This window comes from Corticium candelabrum, chromosome 3, assembly GCF_963422355.1.
Source record: "Corticium candelabrum chromosome 3, ooCorCand1.1, whole genome shotgun sequence".
Lineage (NCBI taxonomy): Eukaryota > Metazoa > Porifera > Homoscleromorpha > Homosclerophorida > Plakinidae > Corticium > Corticium candelabrum.
The window spans coordinates 5,188,674-5,208,704 of record NC_085087.1 but is presented as its reverse complement, the minus strand read 5'-3'; the positions used below and the strand labels follow the sequence as shown (position 1 = coordinate 5,208,704).

The window sequence follows — 20,031 nt, the reverse complement described above, 5'->3', positions numbered from 1 at the left end:
GAATTCCTGTAAACTGAAGACCCTATAAATGTTATAAAGAGGCAATATAATATTACCGCTTGGTTGCATGCTGGGTGTCTACAGGATGTAATCATCGATGCTATCTTTGACCCTAGGCGAGCCACGAATAACGTTTCATGGCCTGTACTGTTGAACAGCCATCGCGACGTGAGTTCTTGTTTCGAGATATCGTCGAAATGGTGTGTACGCGCGCCCTTTGCAGTCTTGATTTTCACTTTGCGATGCCGCGGTGGTGACGAGCACGTGAGTGTTTGGCTAGCTAGTAAGTAGGCTAGTCCAGTGATAAGCTAGACGCATAGGCTGTGTGGCGACGTACTGGTGCTCTGCATGTTTCTTACAGCGAGGCGATATCATGTCGCTGTCAGTTGTTTGTTGGACGTGTTTCCGGTACTAAACTCTTGACAACTACGTGAATTTCCTGAGAATCTAGGAGATGATCGCCTCCCCATACAGCCTAGCATCTAGCTTCTCACTGGACTAGCCTACTTTCTAGCCGAACACGTGCGTGCTCGTCACCACCGCGGCATCGCAAAGTGAAATCAACGCCTCAAACGGCACGCGCACACACCATTTTGACGACATTTCGCGACAAGAACTCACCTCGCGATGGCTGCTCAACGGTACAGGCCATGAAACGTTATTCGTGGCTTGCCTAGAGTCGAAGATAGCATCAATGATACATCCTGTAGACACCCAGCATGCACCACTGGAATGAGAAGCACTAATATTATCTTGTCTCTCTAGAACATTTATAGTGTCTTTAGTTCACCAAAATTTGGTGATGAGGCAACATGACAACATCAAAGAAACCTCACCAGACCATTTTCCCGGCGGAATGTTGAGGGCGGGGTTAAGGTCTGACTACGCGACACTAGTTTCGAACATGGCAGCTATTCGACCCACGCACACAGGCAAATTAGTGTAAGCGTATTCCTCAAGACCCTGATATACTCGAATATATCTTGCGTTTTTCGACGTCGCCGGCAATAATTGACACGTTCCGTGCGTGCCGTCCGATTTCGAGAATGGACAGTGTAAATTTCGTGGAGAATCACTAGGCGACGTTTCGAAAAGTTTGTAGGCGAGTGGAGACAGGTTCGATCGGCTGGGAATCGCATCGTACCGAGAGAGCTCTGGTAGACGATGGTAGACAAGGTTGCTTGTTGAAGGAGGAGCGGATGGTTTGCGAGCACAGTGGGAACAAACATTCAAAATGGCTACACCCATGCATGGAGCACTTTCCTTTATATATATAGACTAGTAGATACTACAGGGTGACCATGACGCGAGGGCAATCAATAACACAATAGAGAGTTTGTTAGTTTGTGAGGGGAAACTCAATAGACTTATTAGGTAGTTGTCTGGGTATAGGTGTGATTTCCTATTCGCCCCGCGTACACCAACGGTCTGGACACGCGAGACTATACGCCCACAGAGCGTGTGCAGTCATGGCTGCTCGATCAGGTTTTCGCGAAGTTCACTTTGGTCTGCGTCACAAAAACTACCACTTCCATTCTTGGTGCTAGGTAATTAAATAATTAATATATTTTAAGGTATGCGCATGCATTGTTAAAAGTACATTGCAATTTAGCCTCGAACTTCCAGACTAAAGAGTGCGCGACTTCAGTCTGGACCAGAATGGCACTGTACTAAAATGATTTCGGAACTGCCTTCTAAGCCAATCAGCTTCTTAGAACCAGAACGTTGGCTCTAAATTGTGATTGGTTTAGCAGTAATTGTTTAAGCTAAGTGCACTTAATTAAATGCGCGTATACGAAATCCTTCTTGGCTGCAAAGTGCACGCCAAAACCGTCAATAGAGTCTCTTGTGCACGTATGCGTCTTTGTTTTAGTTTCAGCTCCAGTTCTTCGATCATTTTATGCTTACGGTGACAGGACATGCACAGTAGGGTCGGTAGACTGTCACCTACCTTTGACAACTGGTCAAGAAATGTGCATGTCTACAGGAGCAAATGCGACCGTGGGAACGTTGGATGATGTCGCTTTTGTCAAGCGTCATTGTCGAGTCAGGAATAGAGTGTCAAAGAGATAGTCGCTTGAAGTGTTAATTGAGTTGTTTTGCTCTGCAGGGTTAGTTGCGCTCCGTTGGTTATGTCTGTGGCTGTTGTGCTTCTCGTTTTTGGCTTATATTCCTTTTTGCCTCTGTCTGCTGAGTCGAAGCGGTTATCCGTATGCGGTAAGACGGATTTACCACGAGTACGTGTCACATGCTTACTAGAAACGCAAAGCGTTTGCAGCATTGCACTCTGCTACTCAGTGTCTTGTTGCTGTTTTTATTTGTAGCTTGTTATGTAGATGGGTGGTTGCTACTGTGTTTGTTGTTCGTGTTTAGGGAAGGGGCCTCATGTGCTGAGGTCTACAGCTCTAGATGTCTATCTCCTGCCTAACACTTATGTCACTTTACAGTCAGTACCATGGAAAAGAAGTAATTTTGTCATAGAATGGTTGACTGAACCTAGAAGCAAGCAACATTTACTTGACAAGAACGGGAAGGAAAAGGATATTACGATCGGTTCTATGAACGAACAATTGAATCATCTTGTTGTATATTACAATTACAAGTATAATGAAGACAGCAAATTTGCATTTCACAGAAGCAGTACAGCTACCTTGCATTTGTTCGGTTAGCATTGTGACTCGTGATAATTATTTTAATTACCAGTCGAGTTAAACTTTTACTGATTAAACAATCTATTTTGCAGACAACAGTTTTGAAAATAGCCAGCCACCTTACGTCTTTTCAGGAAAACAAACCATATTTTGCCTACAATCGAACAACAGTGATAATAACGGCGTCGTTTCTCCAATAAATATTCAAATCTTTCTCTTTAAAAGCACAACCGATGACGGTAATCAAGTCCGCGATAAACTCATTGCACGTGATCGGTATGACTATCAAGGTGGGTGTCTTTGGATGAAGTCACTGCAAGAAGCAGATAATGGAACGTATACAATGCAAATGAAAAGCTGTTTTCCACCCACAAACATTACCTTTTTTGTAAATGTCACCAGGACAGGTAATTTGACATTGTAACAGATGGATTAATTACTTACAAATATATTTGAATTTGTAAATTTTTCAATGTGCATGCATGTGCAGATTTGACTCAGTCTACAACAACTAAACAACAAACTGTAGATCATACTCTCCGTAAGTAGCACTGTTCTGTTGTTTAACGGTCGTCACTTATTTGTGTAAAATTGGAGGTATAACTACCACACCTTCTGTTCAACTGACCGAAGCAGCCACGTCAAAATCATCATCAAAATCAGGCTCCATATCTCAATATCAACACTCTTCACCTTCTTTTACTTCTTCTCCTGTCGATCAAAGTCAATCATTTTCTTCCAGAAATCATTACAAGACGAGTGGTACTGAGTTACAATTTAGTGTTAATTCAACTCCAACATTGGAAGGTGGAGTCAAAGCCCAAGGTGAGCTACCAAACTTTATACATTTCTACCTGAAATGACTTCATAATTTACATTAATTTTTCAGGGGTTGCAATATGGGTTATAGGGATCGCCGTCTTCGCAGTCTTATTGTTTATCATTCTGGTCGTGGTTTTTGTGTACAAGCTACGTCATCGTTTACTTAAGAGATCTCACTCTGACTTAGGTACAACGTGAAATTCACTTGCAATTCGATTGCTTCCTATCGTATTTCTATGAAACAGAGCACACACCCACTCCAGCATACTTTAATACGTACGACACTCCAGCTCAATTCAACAAGTACGTGTCTACTAAATCATAACAATAACTATTTCTATTATATAATGTAATTTTGTTAATAATTCAATTGTAGTTGTAATATTGAAGCGATCGATCCAGTCGCTGCCAACCTATACAGCACAGTCTCTGAAACTCCAGCTTTCAATAGCGAGCAATCATCTGTCATGGAAACGACTAACGAAATTTTGCCGGACATAATACCGTCAAAGCGCGTCCCTCGCAAACCCAAACCTTATCAACCAAGAAAAGACAAAGTAGAAATAGAAATCTTTTTGGGAGACGAAGGGCCAGAGCGCGCTAAACAAGAGCCATTGATCGTATACAGTACAGTCGACGAAACCAAAAATTCTGCCATTGAAATGTCAAATGTTGCTGATTTTCGTGATCCAGTTGCGAATCAATCAAAAATCCAAGAGCAATCTCATCTGCCTGTCTATGCACGCGTTAGTCCGAAGAACAAGCGTCGGAATATATACACGGTCACAACAGAGGAAGTCGTTGATAACACTGCTGGTCTTGACGACAGTGCGTCCGGCACTAACGGACAAGTTCATTCCATTTCGAAGGAGGAAGACACAATTAGTGGCGGTCGAGAACATGTGCTCGATATGTCTAGGAATTACATCTCAGAGCAAGAAATTGTTTTGTCTAGCGAAGACATGACGTCAGATGTATATGCTGTGCCTTTACCTCGATCTGGACTGTCACTGATTGGTGATGGCGACACTGGACAGTCTACTCTCTATGCATACGGTGAGTCACAACAGTTTGATATAGCTGCATGTGTGATATTATGAATTGTATATAATTTTGAAAATAGACAAGTTTACTTTCGCTGACTTACTGCATGTAATCAGTGAGAGCAGGCAAGATGCCAATACGGAGACCCAAGAAGAGAACATGCTGTAAGCCAAGTGATTGTGAGGTATATATACACACACAGATGTACTATTGAGTGACAATGACTCAAGGACGATCAATAACACATAGTGTAGCAATAGAAATTTTGATAGTTTGTGAGGGGGGATTCACTAGACTTGTTAGGTATTTGTCTGGTTATAAGTACGATTTTCTAAGTTCAAGGCCGTAGGAGCTAGGCCACAGAGCGTGTTCATGCAGCATGGCCGCTCAGGTTTCCAAGAAGTACAATGTACAATTATCACGACAGCTGCCACTTCCGGTCTTGGCACTAGGTAATTAATTAAATAAGTAATATATTTCTTAGAGTACAGTATGCCCGCAGTAAACTGTACTGCACATGCAAGGATAGAAAGTACATTGCCTAGCTAGAGTTGTTTGCTGCTTTGAAACGCTGTGACAACAAGTTGTAAGACAACGTAGCAGAAAGGCGTACGTGTAACTCTCACCAAAATCAACAATCATGACGCAACGCTTTGCAACCGTTTACTGCAGACGTTTACGTAAAGTAACGTGAAGCTGGATTTACAATTTGACAACGCTTGAGCGTCGCGTAGCGTGCGTCGTGTCCTCTGGCGTGGGAGTGGCACGAGTGACGGGTTGTGCTACTCACAATATGATTTCAACGTGCTGTAGACGTCGCTGCATGAATTCATACACTGACCACTGGCGCTTCGATTTTCTACTAGCAGAATTGAGCCGGAACCCCAGCTTGCTCAAATTTCATTTTCGTGTGTTTTCCATAGCGCACAAGGCTTTGTACATCTTGCAGCTGATCATCCATGAACAAGGACAGCTCCCTACACAATCTATAAACCGCTCAACATCGATTACAGCGCAGAAATCAGTAATCATCACTCACGGAAGACACACGTGCATTTTTAGTTGGCTATGATTGGTCTAAATTAAAGTGCTACTTTCGACGCGACTTGCTCGATCAGCTTCCGGTTCGACGCTCTCGGATAACTTGCGAGCTAGCAAGGAAGACCGATACCTGTGCGTTTTCAAGGTTAGGATTGTAAGACTTAATGGTGAGAACTTAATTGAAGCAAACTGGGACCTCAAACTTATCACGCAAGTAGCGACTGTGTCCATAGAACCATAAAGCCTCAAAGCAAACTGGGACCTCAAACTTAGGCCGGGCAAACTTGATTCACAGTTTAACGTCCACGCCCGCATCATATTCTGGAAAAACAAAATAAGTTTCATTATTCGTTATATACGACACATGACACCTTGCACGTGCCTGTCTCGTGTTGCGCACGTTAGTTTTCACAATATGGCTTCCTTGGTAAGCGTGCACGTGTGCACTGCTAAGAAAACCCTGGTTCCCTGGACTGTTTTGTCGCTGCCTCCTTCAAAAACCTTTGAAGATCTGCTGACATCAGTCCAGGCCGGGCGCTTCCCTTTTGTGAAGACGTCTAACGAGTTGTTGGCGGCCCTTTTGACGGCTGTCTTCATTGGCAGCGACAAGTTATTAATTAATATTATTATTAAAATATTAAATGAATAATGAATAATGACCGCCCGCCGGCATGCCGTCGTGAAAAAGGCTGGACGTTAAGTTGTGAATAAAGTTTGCCCAGCCTTATCACGCAATTATCGACTGTGTCGATAGAACCATAGGGCACGTTTCCACTAGTGCCTAGACCGGTTTAACAAGTGGTTTAAGCTAAACTGGTTTAAGAATTCACTTGTTTCCACCTGCACTAAACCAGTTCTATTTTAAACCTAAACCGCTTTCCTAAACCCACTTCAAAGTAGGTCTAGCAAAGTGGTTTAGTTTAACTGTCACGTGACAGCAGCGTGCATGTTTAGATGGCTTTCCGCAATGTCGATTTGACGATATTGACTATTTTGCTGGGATAGAATTGCCCTAAAAGATGTAAGGGTCGTTAACTAGGGAAAAAAATTAGTAGCTATGGAGAGAGACAAGACGGTGTCCTTGGTCATCGTCATGCAAATTCCTACTAGCAGATGCTGAATCATTGAAAACCAACAGTTGCTCTGATTCGGTGTCAAAGCAGCCCAATACTTGAAAATAAGGCGTTCCTAGACTGTTTGTTTTGCACATCCCGGATGTGCAAGTTACTAGGGGAAACAGTAGCTTTCTTGAACTGGTTTAGTTCTTAAACCCATTTAAGCTAAACTAGTTTAATTAAGGTGCAGCTAGTGGAAACACGGCCATAGAGCTTCAAAGCAGACCCTTCCTAACTTAATTAAAGGAGAGTCTTCTTAGATTAGTTTATAGATCTTGTCTCGCTGCATTTCGGTGCGTTGGGAGCACTTGGTACTAAAGTATTTTCTTCCAAACGAGGGCAGAGAGTGAATTAATACAGGAAATCGTCTGAACAACTCGTGGCCCATTCTCTGCTACTGTGGCTGGCTGTAAGCTTCCTGCAGGAAGACACTAGACCTTGTATCTTTCTTTCAAGAAGTTTAGTATTTGGTGAGAGTTCTTCTTTAATTAATTAATTATTTAAATTTCCGGCGCCTGACGAGGACGTTACCAAGGCTACGTCTATGTAACGCACGTTAGGCCTCAGGTTCTAAAATTCTCAGACCATGGTGTCGTTTCCAAACTCCAGTTCAGCAGTGTGTACGATCCCGAATCTCTGTAACAAGCGTTTCTGTGTTTAGATTACTAGTCTTGCGTTATCGCTGTGACAGCTGTCAATGCAATTGTTAGCTAAATGTTTCAGCTAGGAGCAAATTTCTAGCTAAGTCTTAGGTTAGCATACGTGACAGAGGCAGAGGACGGAGCGGTTTCAACTACATGGTTGTCTTCAAACTCTAGCTCAGCATACTCCACACCCTATAGACATCAAAATTTACTAACATACATAAATTATAAAGCAATATTGACGTGTGAGATTACCGATCTGTGGTTGTCTGTGGTAGTTAGGGAGTGAGCAGTTGGACTGGCAATGTCAAGAACCGGTCTGTTGTGGCCTCTTTGACGGATCAGTTTCTGCTCATCTGTTAGCGTTTCGTCGGACTCCTTTCCGGAATTTGATTCCGCAGTTGCTTTCTTCATTGGTCTTGCATACATTGCTTGCTTACATGACTCGTCTACTGAGTCCATCTCATTGCACTTCTCGCCCTGAAATGAAATATAATAATTGGCTTAATTAAATCTAGAGACTGGTATCTACGAGCAACAAAACGAGACTTTGTAAAAGTCACGTGACTTAGCATTAAACTGTAGGGGTTGACTCACTTCCGGTTTGTAAATATATGGATGTGCGGATGTGTGGATTACTAACAACGTTAGACAGATTTGACTCTACCCCGGAGTTGCGCTAGTGGGTATCGCTAACGCGCACGGGTATTGCTAACGCACCCGGGCCTGAATATCGCTAACGTGCTTTAGGGTACCGCTACCGTGCGCGGGATGTATACCTACTAGAGAAATTTCAGTTGAAACACAGTGGTCATTCTAGTGTCTGCGAGCGCGTAATCCCGTAATATGACTATGTCTGGCACGCTCAGGAATGTCCAATCACAAAACAGTACTATCCACAAGACGATCTCAAACACAACGAGTTAGCTACTAAAACAACGTAATTCATGTTTGCAATTATCGCGAGTATTGACAACAACTCTGCAATTGGTAGTAATTAATGAAATGCAAATTCAAGCTTTTAATTAACTGTTTATGTCGCACTACACTTATACGGAAACCTAACATAGCGTAAGAAGGAGCAACGCGTATGTCCCGTAAGCGATACCTCTTCTGACGATTAAAGGCCATTTTAGTGGTTACACCGTTTGTAGTCACGTGAACGACAATCATTATGCACAAGTTGAGAAAATTTTACAGGCAGCTTGCGTAACGACAAGGAAAATAGCGTCCCTATATCCTATCGTGATTTTCAGAAGGCTGCTAGAGCTGTGCAAGCGAGATTACAGGCTCATATAAAACAAAATTTCAATAACAGTTTATTAAATTTATTTATTTATTTTATCTGTGTGTTGAATTACCGGCAGAGTGTAGGTGCTCGTGTCACCGTGACCCTCGTGAGAATACTCATGGGTGTATGCAAGCCGAGCTTCCAGTTTGTGCTTGCTCGGTTGATCCATCGGTGTCTCCTCGACTGCAGCTGTAGTCGCAGACTCTCTAGCAATCGGTGCTACCACCGCCCTCTTCTTCATAGGCACCGCATACACTGCAGGATCCGATTCGGCTGGAACAGCATCTCTGGAAATAATTATTATATTTAGAAATGTAATATTAGACGTGGATTGTTTGATACTTTGGTTCTTGACTTGCTGCTTTTTGTAATCTACGTCCTGACCAAACAATGTGTATGTTAGGGTAGATTGCGCATGCCTAGACAATAACAGTGGCGGATCCACAGAGTTTCTGAAAGGGGTAGGCGCACTTTAGGGTACTGGCAATGTGACGTCATGAAACCAAAAAAATTAGAAGATATATCGAGTTAATTACTATTTGTTGATAACAGTATTAATGAAACAAGATCATATTACCAAGAGCCACTAAGTGTAAACTGTCAAGTGATAACTGGTCCTATAGCCATGACTAGGGTTAAGGTTCGAGTCAGGATTAGGGTTTAGGAGTTAAGGTTAGGGTTAGGGATAGGAAACCGAACCATTTACGGCAATACTGGACCAACTATGGCAGCCATAACTGTTCCAGAGGAAAGTTATGTGGCAGCTACAACCGCTTGCCCGGACCAGTTAGGGCGGGGGACCAACTATAACGTGACAAGGAACTTTCATGGCAGTACAGTACTGCTAATTCTTCTAAAGAAGTTACCTACGTAGAGTGACCGTTGGTCGCTTACTTATTCAGAGAAACATGAACAAGGTTTATCAATGACCGCATGCGTCTGCATGCGTACGTTCAACTACCTCTGAAGCCTTCTCCGCGTACTATGCTTCCGGTCTCAAGAAGATATCATAGGCGCGCGCCTGTTGCCCCACTCTCTAGATCCGCCACTGCACGAGAATGTATCTTACTTCTAATATATAATATCACCAGAACAACTGCAAGTATAAGCGCCGTGATACTGAAAATAGGGATAATTGCGGTAGCCCAAGTTGGAAACCCTGAAACGAAATATCATATTTTAGAAACATTAATAAATTAAATTTTTTATTGGTCGTATAAGTCGTCACCTGGTGAAGTCGCATTGGACCTTCGCTTTGCACCATTTTGTGTTGCTTTACTACTTGGTGTCGTTGCACTACTCTGTGTCTTTGAAGTACTTTGTGCCGTTGCGCGGGTAGAGGAAGAAGTAGCAGGAGAGTCAACTAACACACGTCCGTCTTGCACAGATGACGAGGCGATAGTACTACCCGTTGAGACAAATTGCGCTGTGCTACTTGTTTTTAGTATCTCAGTAGTTGGTGTACCTGAATATGAGGATTGCATCAAGTATCAAGTAAAGGTAGAATATGGTTTAATACAGAGTGGATTTACTTTGAACAATTGTAATGGAAATTGTGATATTTGATTGGCCAAAACAGTTTTTTGCTATTACGGTAACTTTTCCGGAGTCGTTGAGTTTCAGAGGTCCGATTTTAATGCAGCGGTTTTTTTTGCTACTAGAAGACACGATGTCGTTGTTATTGTCTGTTTCGTTGATGAAGAGTGAGGGCTTGGGACTTCCAGTGACATTGAAACAAGCCTCGACGGTAGATTTCGGTGTACCCAACAAGATGTCGGATTGTCGTGAAATGGTTGGTCTAGCTAATTGCGCGGAGAGAAAATTGTCAACAACTGTAATAGATAATCTTGTTAAATAGTAAATAATTGTTTGTATTATATTTCCAAATATTAATAATTTAGTAATTACGCCTTTGTGCACATGCGCGGCAGAGGCATACAATAATCTACCCGTCCGTCCGTCTGTCTATCTGTCTGTTTGTCTGTCTGTCTCTCCGTCAGTCCCGTCTTTCCGTCTCTCTGTCTGTCTGCCTGTCTGTGTCTCTTTGTCTGTCTGTCTGTCTGTCCGTCCGTCCCGTCCGTCTGTCTGTCTGTCCGTCTGTCTGTCAATGGTAGTATATTTTCAAACATGAACTATGGTACAATAGGAAATAAAAGCTAATTATGAGTCCATTCAGATTTCAAGTTGTATAAGATTATAAGGACCTAAAGTCTATGTTTATGATAAAATGCTATTTATGTCAGATGCCTTCTTCTGGAACACACGAGCATTGCACTGCTGCAGTTTGATGGCAATTCTCTTCCTCCAGTAGTCTTTGAATTTACTTGCATTTTGTCGGCCTTTGTCACCTCTTGATCTTTTTGAGAAGGTGTTTAGATAGCTCTCTGCATTTTTCCCCATCTCCCATAATGTTCTAATACTAGGGGAATCACCTGTACAGACACGGACGTGGCAAATGCGTTCAACTCTATGAATCGTCGTAAAATGTTGGCTGAGGTAGCTGCTTCATTTCCAGACCTATTTGACCACGTAAGTCAAATGTATCTGATCAAGAATCCTCTTTTATTTCTACAACACACTAAATGGTCTTACTGAGTTCTCAGCAAGGTATTCATCAGGGCGACCCCATGGGTCCAGTATTGTATTCAATGACGATCCATCCTATCTTGACAAAGTTACAGGCAGAGAACCTTGCCGTACAGTGTTAGCATATCTTAGATGATGTCTTCATTGTTGGACCACCAAATCCAGTTGTTTCTGCTTTAGAATGTCTCCGCAAACAATTTTCCTTGCTTCAGCTTCAGATTTCTGATTCAAAATGTGAAATTTATAGCCCCGACTCAATGTGAGATGATGTAAGGGCTGTGTCGACTACTATTCCAATCTCTCAGGATGGTACAATGATTTTGGGTATTATCGATTGGAAATCCTCGCTTTATAGAGAAGTCTAGTTACGAGTCTGTGAATGCTGGAAATATTCTTTGCAACAAGCTAACCCAACTGGATAACATCCAAAGTGCTATGTTACTTCTCAAATTTTGTCATGTCCCAAGAATTAATCATCTAGCTCGATCAGTCTCTCCTAGTCTCTTCAAGATTGCAGCCAAGCATCATGATCTCCAGACCAGGTCAACATTCACCAGCTTGTGGGTTGTGATTTACTTGGTGATGCCGCTTGGCTCCAGCCTCAGTTACCAGTGAAGTACGGTGGATTCGGACTGATTGCCATTGAGGATATCGCTCAGTTTGCTTTTTTGGGTTCATGGGCCCATTCACTCAATGAATTGCCAATACGCTTTCCTAGTTTAGAGCCTTTAATCGCACAGATAATATCAGGTTTACAACCCATTAAATCAGGCTCTCCGTCTAATGCTATTCGCTCTGCTCTACCTAATGCTTATTCACTTCTAGACATCTCTGCTCAACCAGAAAGACTCCAGCATAAACTATCTGCAGAAAAGGCTAACCAAACAGCTACAAAATTCTTAGAAAACACCACAACACTCAGAGATGCAGCTAGAGTTCGTTCTCTACAAGGCAAAGGAACAGGTTCATGGATTACAGCCATTCCCACTTCTAGAAAGTTCGCACTCAGCACCTGCGAGTATCGCTTGACGGCTTTCTCAAGGTTGGGTTTACCTTTACCTTCCAATGACGAAATACAAGTTTGTGACTGTGGCAAACCAATTCATGATTCCAGCGGCTACCACCAAATCACTTGTAAAACTGGAGGTGGACCAGTCTGGACACACAATTCCATTATGTCTGTGTGGTCTGAGTGTTTGGCAAGCCTTCAAATACACCACAGGAAAGAACCAACAGACAGGTAGTCAACATCTGAAAGCCGTCCAGACATCTCTGTGTTCGACACCGGAGCTGGCTCCAATGTAGAGTTGGACATAGCCTTAGCCCACCCGTGAAGTTCGGACATATTCCCTCTATCTGCTACAATTGATGGAGCTGCGGCATCAAGACGAGAAGACAGAAAAAAGGCAAGATATGGAAAAGAAACATATCCAGGAGATCTGTCTGTCCCACTGCTCCTGATAATTTCAGCGCTGGTGTCCCAGTTAGCAAAGATGGAATCGACGTGTTGGGGTCACCTGTAGGCAATCATGATTATGTTCAGTCTAGGTGCCTGGCTGTGGCTAACATGGGCAGCTCGTTGTGTTCAAAGCTACTTGAACTTGACGACCCTCAGTGTGGCCTCCTTTTGCTCAGACATTGTCATGTCCCCAGGCTGAATTTTTTGGCTAGGACTGTGCCACCTGACAGGTTACTGCATGCAGCTGTTTGTCATGACCACCTTACAAGGGCTACTTTCACTGACATGGTTGGTTTGAACGAATTGGATGACACCGGATGGAGCCAGGCCACTCTGAAGGTCGGGTTCGGCGGATTTGGCTTATCATCAACTCAGAAGATGGCTCACCTAGCATTTCTGGCGTCATGGGCACACTCTTTGAAAGAACTGCCATTGAGATTTCCACCTCTGAAAGATCGTTTAGAACGGTTTATTGAAGGTAGCAATACAGGACAACTTATTCGTACATTGGTGGCAAAACTACCACCCAAGTCGGGTGCAGATGATGACGAGCAGTTTCACACCTTAGAGCAGATGACAGAATACCCTAGAAAATTGCAACATCGCCTGACGGTAGACGCTTCTCATAAACGATCAGAAGAAGTTATCAAAAGCATGAACTCAGAGAGACATGTTGCAAGGATCAGGTCCTTACACGGAAAAGGAGCTGGAGCATGGCTAGAGGTAATACCAACTTCAGACAAGAACGCACTGAAGCCGAATGAATTTCGTGTAGCGTCTTGTATGAGGTTGGGTGCTGGTTTGCCTTTCAGCCGGCTGCTTAAGACGTGTGACTGTGGAACTGAGGTGGATCGCGAGGGCTATCACCTTTTGACATGTAAATATGGAGGTGGACCTGTGTGGACGCATAACTCCATAGTGTCTGCATGGAGTGATTGCCTAAGCGATTTACTCATTCCCCATCAAATAGAACCGAGACAGCGATTTGTAGACAACGAAAACCGGCCTGACATCACGCTTTACGACACTGACACTGGGATCACAAAAGAATGTGATGTTTCGATAGCTCACCCTTGGAGCAAAGACATTATTAAAGGTGCAGCCAGAGAAGGTGGCCATGCAGCAGCTAAACGAGAGGCAGCAAAGTCAAAAAAATACTCAGAGGAATCGCTTGCGGATGGATCGAAGCCTATAGTTGTCCCACTCGTCTTTGAACACTTCGGCAGGTGGGGCTTAAAGGCTGACGAGCTGATGAATGAACTGGGGAAGAAGGCGAGAGGCTTTGATGGAAGAAGAATTGCGGTAGAGTTTAAAACCTTCTGGAGGAAAAGACTGTCTATTACTCTTCAAAAATGCAACAGCAGAGTGATTTTGCGGAAGCTGTCAAGGCTTTCTGTGCGCTCATTAGGAGATGACAGTGTTTTGGGAGTAGATAGAGACATTCAGTGTTTTACTCATTAGCAATAGTCTCGGACTACAAGTAGAACATTTCATTTTAACAATAACTGTTTGTAGTAGTGAAGATTGTTGACAATAAACTTGATTCTGTCTGTCTGTCTGTCTGTCTGTCTGTCAAAGGTATAATATTCTTCAAATGATTGAGCATTACAACGACGACAAGTTAACAAACATATATCAGGACTTAAAACAACTAAAACTAGAAACAGTCACAGTTCCAAATATAACACTACTGCAAACAACTGTCCTTCTGTCTGTCTGTCCGTTCGTCTGTCTGTCTTTCCGTTTCTTTGTCTGTCTATTAGTCTGTATGTCTGTCTGTATGTCCTTCCGTCCGTCTGTGTGTCTGTGTGTCTGTCTGTCTGTCTGTCCGTCCGTCTGTCTGTCTGTCTGTCCCTTTGTCTGCCTCTCGTTTGTCTGTCTGTCCGTCCGTATGTCTGTCTTTCTGTCTGTCCGCCCGTACGTCTGTCTGTCTGTCTCTTTGTCTGTCTTTTTGTCTGTCTGTCCGTCCGTCCGTTTGTCCGTCTGTTTGTCTGTGTCTGTCTCATATCTTTCATAAATGAAAGCTATTGCAACCAGAACTATTTAATTAAAATGGTCCAGAGACTCAATAGGGTCATTAGATACACCTCTCAAACTAATGTACGCAAAACTGAGTATGATAGTTCTTTACCATAACATTGCTAGAGCTCATAGTTAAATGGCATGGTAAGCTCCCTGCAATAATCTTATATTAGAGCTAGCATTGAAACGTTGTAGGACTGTTGAGAATCGTTTCCTCCAGTAACACATGATGTCAGTCTGTCTGTCCGTCCGTCCTTCCATCCGTCCGTCCGTTTGTCTGTTTGACCGTCTGTCTGTCTATTATCGCTGTCTACTTGCACGAGATCCTACAGGTAAGAAGTAATGTTTTTTATGTTTACTATGTTGCAAAGAGATTTGCAACATAATTTCACAGTGCGTATACACAGTATAAGTAAACTTTAATGTGCACCATTTGATTGCAGACTGAGGAATCCGCAGCCTTTTCGGTGCTTTCATTATTAAATTTTGTATTGTTTTATAGTTTTGGCTTACCACCAAATCGTAGAATTGCCGTTCCCGAAATAAACTCTCCAAAATTACTTCGTTGAGCTGTATACCGGATGAGCGAATGATGGGATTTTGTAGTCTCAAGAGGTGTTATGAAATTTCTGTAAAATGTGGAAAACGTTTCCGGAGTTGCTGCACGTCTTGGCCACTTGTAAGTAGAAACGTTTCCCAAGTCGTCGACTGTCCAAGTGTAACTCTCGGACTTTGCCGCTTTAAGTGTGGGGTCAGAAAAATTTGGATTAAATCGTAGGCGAAATCCAGCAAGATGATAAACCGTTATGTTTTCCTTGTACAATGTTACTTGCCACCATAAAACATGAACAAATATCAATTTATTCACGAAATTTATTAATTAATTACCTTGTAATAATAATACATTGCTTTTAAGTTAATAATAATGGACAATATAATAAGCCACTAAAGCCTAGCGGTTAGAGTTCTGGTTCACTGAGTCTGACCATGATGGCCTGGGTTCAATACTGGATGGCGCCAGCAATCTAATGAAATAAGTCTGTTGGTTATTCTCACCTATATACCGGGTTGGTCAGTGCCTAGTTGAAGGTAAAGACCCACTTGCCCACTGAAACGGTCATGATGACAAATATTAATAACACAATATTAATAATACAATATTAATAATAAAATATCAATAATACAATATTAATAATAAAATATCAAAAATACAATATTAATAATAAAATATTAATAATGCAATATTAATAATACAATACTAATAATAAAATATTAATAATACAATATTAATAATACAATATTAATAATACAATATTAATAATGCAATACTAATAATAAAATATTAATAATACAATATTAATAATACAATATTAATAATACAATACTACTAATAAAATATTAATAATAATATAATATTAATAATAATACAATATTAATAATACAATATTAATGATGGCAAACATTGGCAAGAAACATGCTGAGAAGTTGGCGAAGTAGAGCGACTTGCGAGTGGAGATAAGCCGCATGTGGCATTGTCGAACACTGGTGGTTCCGGTGGTCTTGAGAGCTTTGGGCACAGTGCACGCAGGTATTGCACGGTGGCTGGACATTATTCCAGGTTATCACAACCTGCAGCACTTATAGAAAACAGTGCTTCTGGGATCTACTCGGATCCTTCGTAAAGTCATGTCTTCTTTCTAGACAGCCGTGATGGTCTAAGTACTTCTGAAGCAGGGTTTGCTTCCGGTACTTGTAATAGACTTTACAAACCAGACTGATCTGGTTGAGCACGACATAATACAATATTAATAATACAATATTAATAATACAATATTAATAATACAATATTAATAATACAATACAAATAATAAAATATTAATAATACAATATTAATAATACAATATTAATAATGAAATATTAATAATACAATATTAATAATACAATACAAATAATATAATATTAATAATACAATACTAATAATACAATATTAATAATACAATATTAATAATACAATATTAATAATACAATACAAATAATAAAATATTAATAATACAATATTAATAATACAATATTAATAATACAATATTAATAATACAATACAAATAATAAAATATTAATAATACAATATTAATAATACAATATTAATAATAAAGTATTAATAATACAATATTAATAATACAATACAAATAATATAATATTAATAATACAATACTAATAATACAATATTAATAATACAATATTAATAATACAATATTAATAATACAATACAAATAATAAAATATTAATAATACAATATTAATAATACAATATTAATAATACAATCTCAATAATACAATACTATAATACAATATTAATAATATACTATTAATAATATAATGTTAATAAAACAATATCAATAATACAATTTTAATAATACAATATTAATAATACAATATTAATATACAATATTAATATACAATATTAATAATACAATACTAATAATATATTAATAATGCCATATTAATAATGCAATATTAATAATACAATACTAATAAAACAGTATTAATAATACAATATTAATAATAAAATACTACTACTAAAAACGTTACATTGATTGATTCACGTTTCTGGTGACGTACGTACGACGCGGCGCGAAAGGGTGTGGCTACGCGAGACTGGTTTCATATCAAGTAATTACCGTTTTTTGTAGGGCAGTGGACAGTGTTGTCGGAAGAGGCTGAGTCTAAACTAGCAATAAGAATAGACAAGCCAAAAGTAAATAGATGAAAGTTCACGTTCCTGACCAGCATCACCATTTCTGAGTCAAAATAAAATTATATTGTAGATAATAAATTAGACTCTAGAAGGAATGTCTTACCCTAGTAAAGTCGAACAAAATTTTGGTAAATCTTTGCAAGTTCAAGTGATGGTAGTTGCATTCCTGAACACAGATTGAAGCTCTTCGTGACCTTGCAGATATCACACAATTGTGGCGTGACAGCTGTGAGTTTCAACACGGTTAGGATATCCCGTATAAATTAGTACTGTAGGTATACTGAAAGTAGTAATTGAAACTGTGTTTACACCGTCGCTTCCATAGCTGTGCGTTTCTAAAAACCGCAGTGGATAGAAATTGTTGCGAAGATTTACAAGTAAAGCGGTTCACATACGGGACATAGAAGTCAAAGCAATGTTAGATTCCCGTATAACATTTGCAAAACACGAAAGCGATTACTTACATAGGACTAATGTAAGTAGCAGTTGCACACAGGTAAGTTGTTTACTACAATCGCAAACATGAATTAGACTGTTCTGGTAAAGACTAGCTCTTTCCTGAAAGTTTGGCGTCTGATTGGCGGTTCGTCCATTTCTTCTCTGGTTGCCATATTTGATGTTACAAGTCACAAGTCGTAACCCGCTTGAATTATTAGCTGCTATCAAAAGTCCACACTCTATTAGCAAGTGGTTAGCTTTTTATTTGTAGGGTTTTTAATTAATTAACTTAATTAATGTAGTTGTTGCAGCATTATTATTTACAAACTCAGTACTGAAATGAGGGCCATTTTGATAGGTAGAGCATTTATATGGATGCTTTAGTGGTGCCTATTGCAGCATAGCATCATATACTTAGTGTTCTTCCCAGAATATCTCAAAGGCGTGGCGGTGTAGGCGTGGCTAAATGAAACGCACTTGTGGGCGTGGTTGTTTCAAACATGGGCGTGGTCATCTGAGTGACGTTTGCTGGCTTTGTGGTGCAGTGCTAGAGCAACATAGAGTGCTTGTGTTTGGTCTAAAACGTTAGCTGTACAACATTTCTATGCGTGGACAGAGTACAACATAAGCAAGCTATCACTAGCCTTCTAGCTAGCGCCCCACTTCTTATCCGGGCTACTTTCTAATCTGCATACACGCCGAAAACCTGCACCTCCCAATATATTCCAAGCCAATACAAATAACAAAATCGATTGCAATAGCTTTAGTTAGTAACATAGCACTAGTAGACAAGTTCACTAAGCAGTCGGTAACAATTTTCCATGCCGATATCGACGCTAAAAATCTACAAGATTTTCGAAACTGTGAACTTGTCTACACTAACCTGAGCAATGCTTTCGCTAACTTTGGGTTTGGGCCGATGCCGTTCAAGTGCGTTTTGGCGACTGTAATCAGCACATTCATTGTCTTACATCCTGTGTAGGGTAACGCCTCCTAGATAGGCTTCCGTATACGTAGGTGACTAAAAACGCCACTAGAAGAACGAGAAATTGGGCTATCACTTCAACAACACAATTTGACGCATTGATGTACTTTGTCTTGCAACTCTGTATTCTCTCAACGCACCAATAACTACTCCACGGCACAAACGGCTGCCGAGGGCGTGACTAACGTACGGATTGGAATGTGGGCTAATACGCCACAAAATGACGTCGGATCAGATTCGAAACAACGTCATAAGGATATTTTGGACATAGCCATCTTTATGACGTTGCTTCTGGACTTTTCACAACAACAACAGGTGTTTTAGTCGTCTAAACAAGAACCTAAAACCACTGGTCTCCCATATCTTGCCTAACACATAGATAGTAAGGCATAAGTCAAGGCGTGGCGGGCATAAGTCAAGGCATGGCGGCGTTAGTTATGGGATGGCGGGATTGGGCGTGTCCTTGTAAAATTTAGCCAAGTTGTGGCTGCCCGCCACGTCTTCAGATGCCTAGGGAGAACACTGGTACCGCACATGCCAGCCACGCACTGCTGTCAGTGCATGTTGGCATGCTTTTTTTCAATTAGCACCGCAGTAAGACGACATTGCTTAACATTGGCTAGTAAATTGATTTAACTTAAAAATTTAAATTTACGAGTTAATCAAGTATATAATCTCGCCATCACACATTGAAGTGTCATCTTTGTTGTTGTGATCGATGTACTTACATTCTTACAAGGCATGCAGACAAGCTCATCTATCAATTGTTTGCTCTGTGTGTGAGTGTGTGTGTGTGTGTGTGTGTGTGTGTGTGTGTGTGTGTGTGTGCGTGTGCGCGTGCGTGTGTGTGTGTGTGTGTGTGTGTGTGTGTGTGTGTGTGTGTGTGTTAACTTATGTAAGCGTTTGTTTAATTAACAACAATTTATGTCGTTTTCTACAAATCTCCCTCTACATTTTACAGTGTAGCCACATAAATTGCAACACTGCATGCCGTCTATTTACCTTACAAGCAAACTTTCTGTCTTTGTGAAAATGCATACATAGTGATACTCTCATCTTATATAGCACACTACCGACAAAATGCATAAATAGGTGTACACTAGCTGCTCCACAGTGACCCGGATGTTTGTCTAATTAATTAAGGTGGACCAAATAACAAACACATTTTGGCAAAAAGCC

General features: G+C 40.8%; 3 protein-coding genes across 3 annotated transcripts; 2 read left to right on the top strand and 1 right to left on the bottom strand.

Annotated features, from left to right (window-relative positions):
• Positions 1–3,855: 3,855 nt before the first annotated feature.
• On the top strand, positions 3,856–4,964 carry LOC134177188 (uncharacterized). Its single transcript, XM_062643945.1, has 2 exons — positions 3,856–4,529; positions 4,597–4,964. Exons 1-2 carry the CDS (start codon positions 3,941–3,943, stop codon positions 4,683–4,685), a joined length of 678 nt encoding a protein of 225 aa, XP_062499929.1. The 5' UTR covers positions 3,856–3,940; the 3' UTR covers positions 4,686–4,964.
• A 2,306-nt stretch (positions 4,965–7,270) lies between these two features.
• On the bottom strand, positions 7,271–15,581 carry LOC134177661 (uncharacterized). Its single transcript, XM_062644436.1, has 9 exons — positions 15,564–15,581; positions 15,189–15,489; positions 10,141–10,410; positions 9,837–10,073; positions 9,678–9,767; positions 8,951–8,987; positions 8,679–8,895; positions 7,573–7,797; positions 7,271–7,509 (listed from the first exon to the last, which is right to left on the bottom strand). The coding sequence occupies exons 1-9, from the start codon at positions 15,579–15,581 to the stop codon at positions 7,411–7,413; spliced, it is 1,494 nt and encodes a 497-aa protein (XP_062500420.1). The 3' UTR covers positions 7,271–7,410.
• LOC134177076 (uncharacterized) lies at positions 12,665–14,215 on the top strand. The gene has a single exon (XM_062643778.1). The coding sequence runs from the start codon at positions 12,762–12,764 to the stop codon at positions 14,112–14,114; it is 1,353 nt and encodes a 450-aa protein (XP_062499762.1). The 5' UTR covers positions 12,665–12,761; the 3' UTR covers positions 14,115–14,215.
• Positions 15,582–20,031: the final 4,450 nt, after the last annotated feature.

Bases quoted from the DNA above. Each gene is read 5' to 3' on its own strand.
- LOC134177188 (XM_062643945.1), top strand. From the start codon at position 3,941: ATGGAAACGACTAACGAAATTTTGCCGGACATAATACCGTCAAAGCGC. The intron at 4,530-4,596 runs GTGAGTCACAAC...TTTTGAAAATAG, and splicing joins GTCTACTCTCTATGCATACG to ACAAGTTTACTTTCGCTGAC.
- LOC134177076 (XM_062643778.1), top strand. From the start codon at position 12,762: ATGGGCAGCTCGTTGTGTTCAAAGCTACTTGAACTTGACGACCCTCAG.
- LOC134177661 (XM_062644436.1), bottom strand. The intron at 8,896-8,950 runs GTATCAAACAAT...AATTATTTCCAG, and splicing joins GCAGCAAGTCAAGAACCAAA to AGATGCTGTTCCAGCCGAAT. The intron at 7,510-7,572 runs GTAATCTCACAC...TGATGTCTATAG, and splicing joins CCACAGACAACCACAGATCG to GGTGTGGAGTATGCTGAGCT.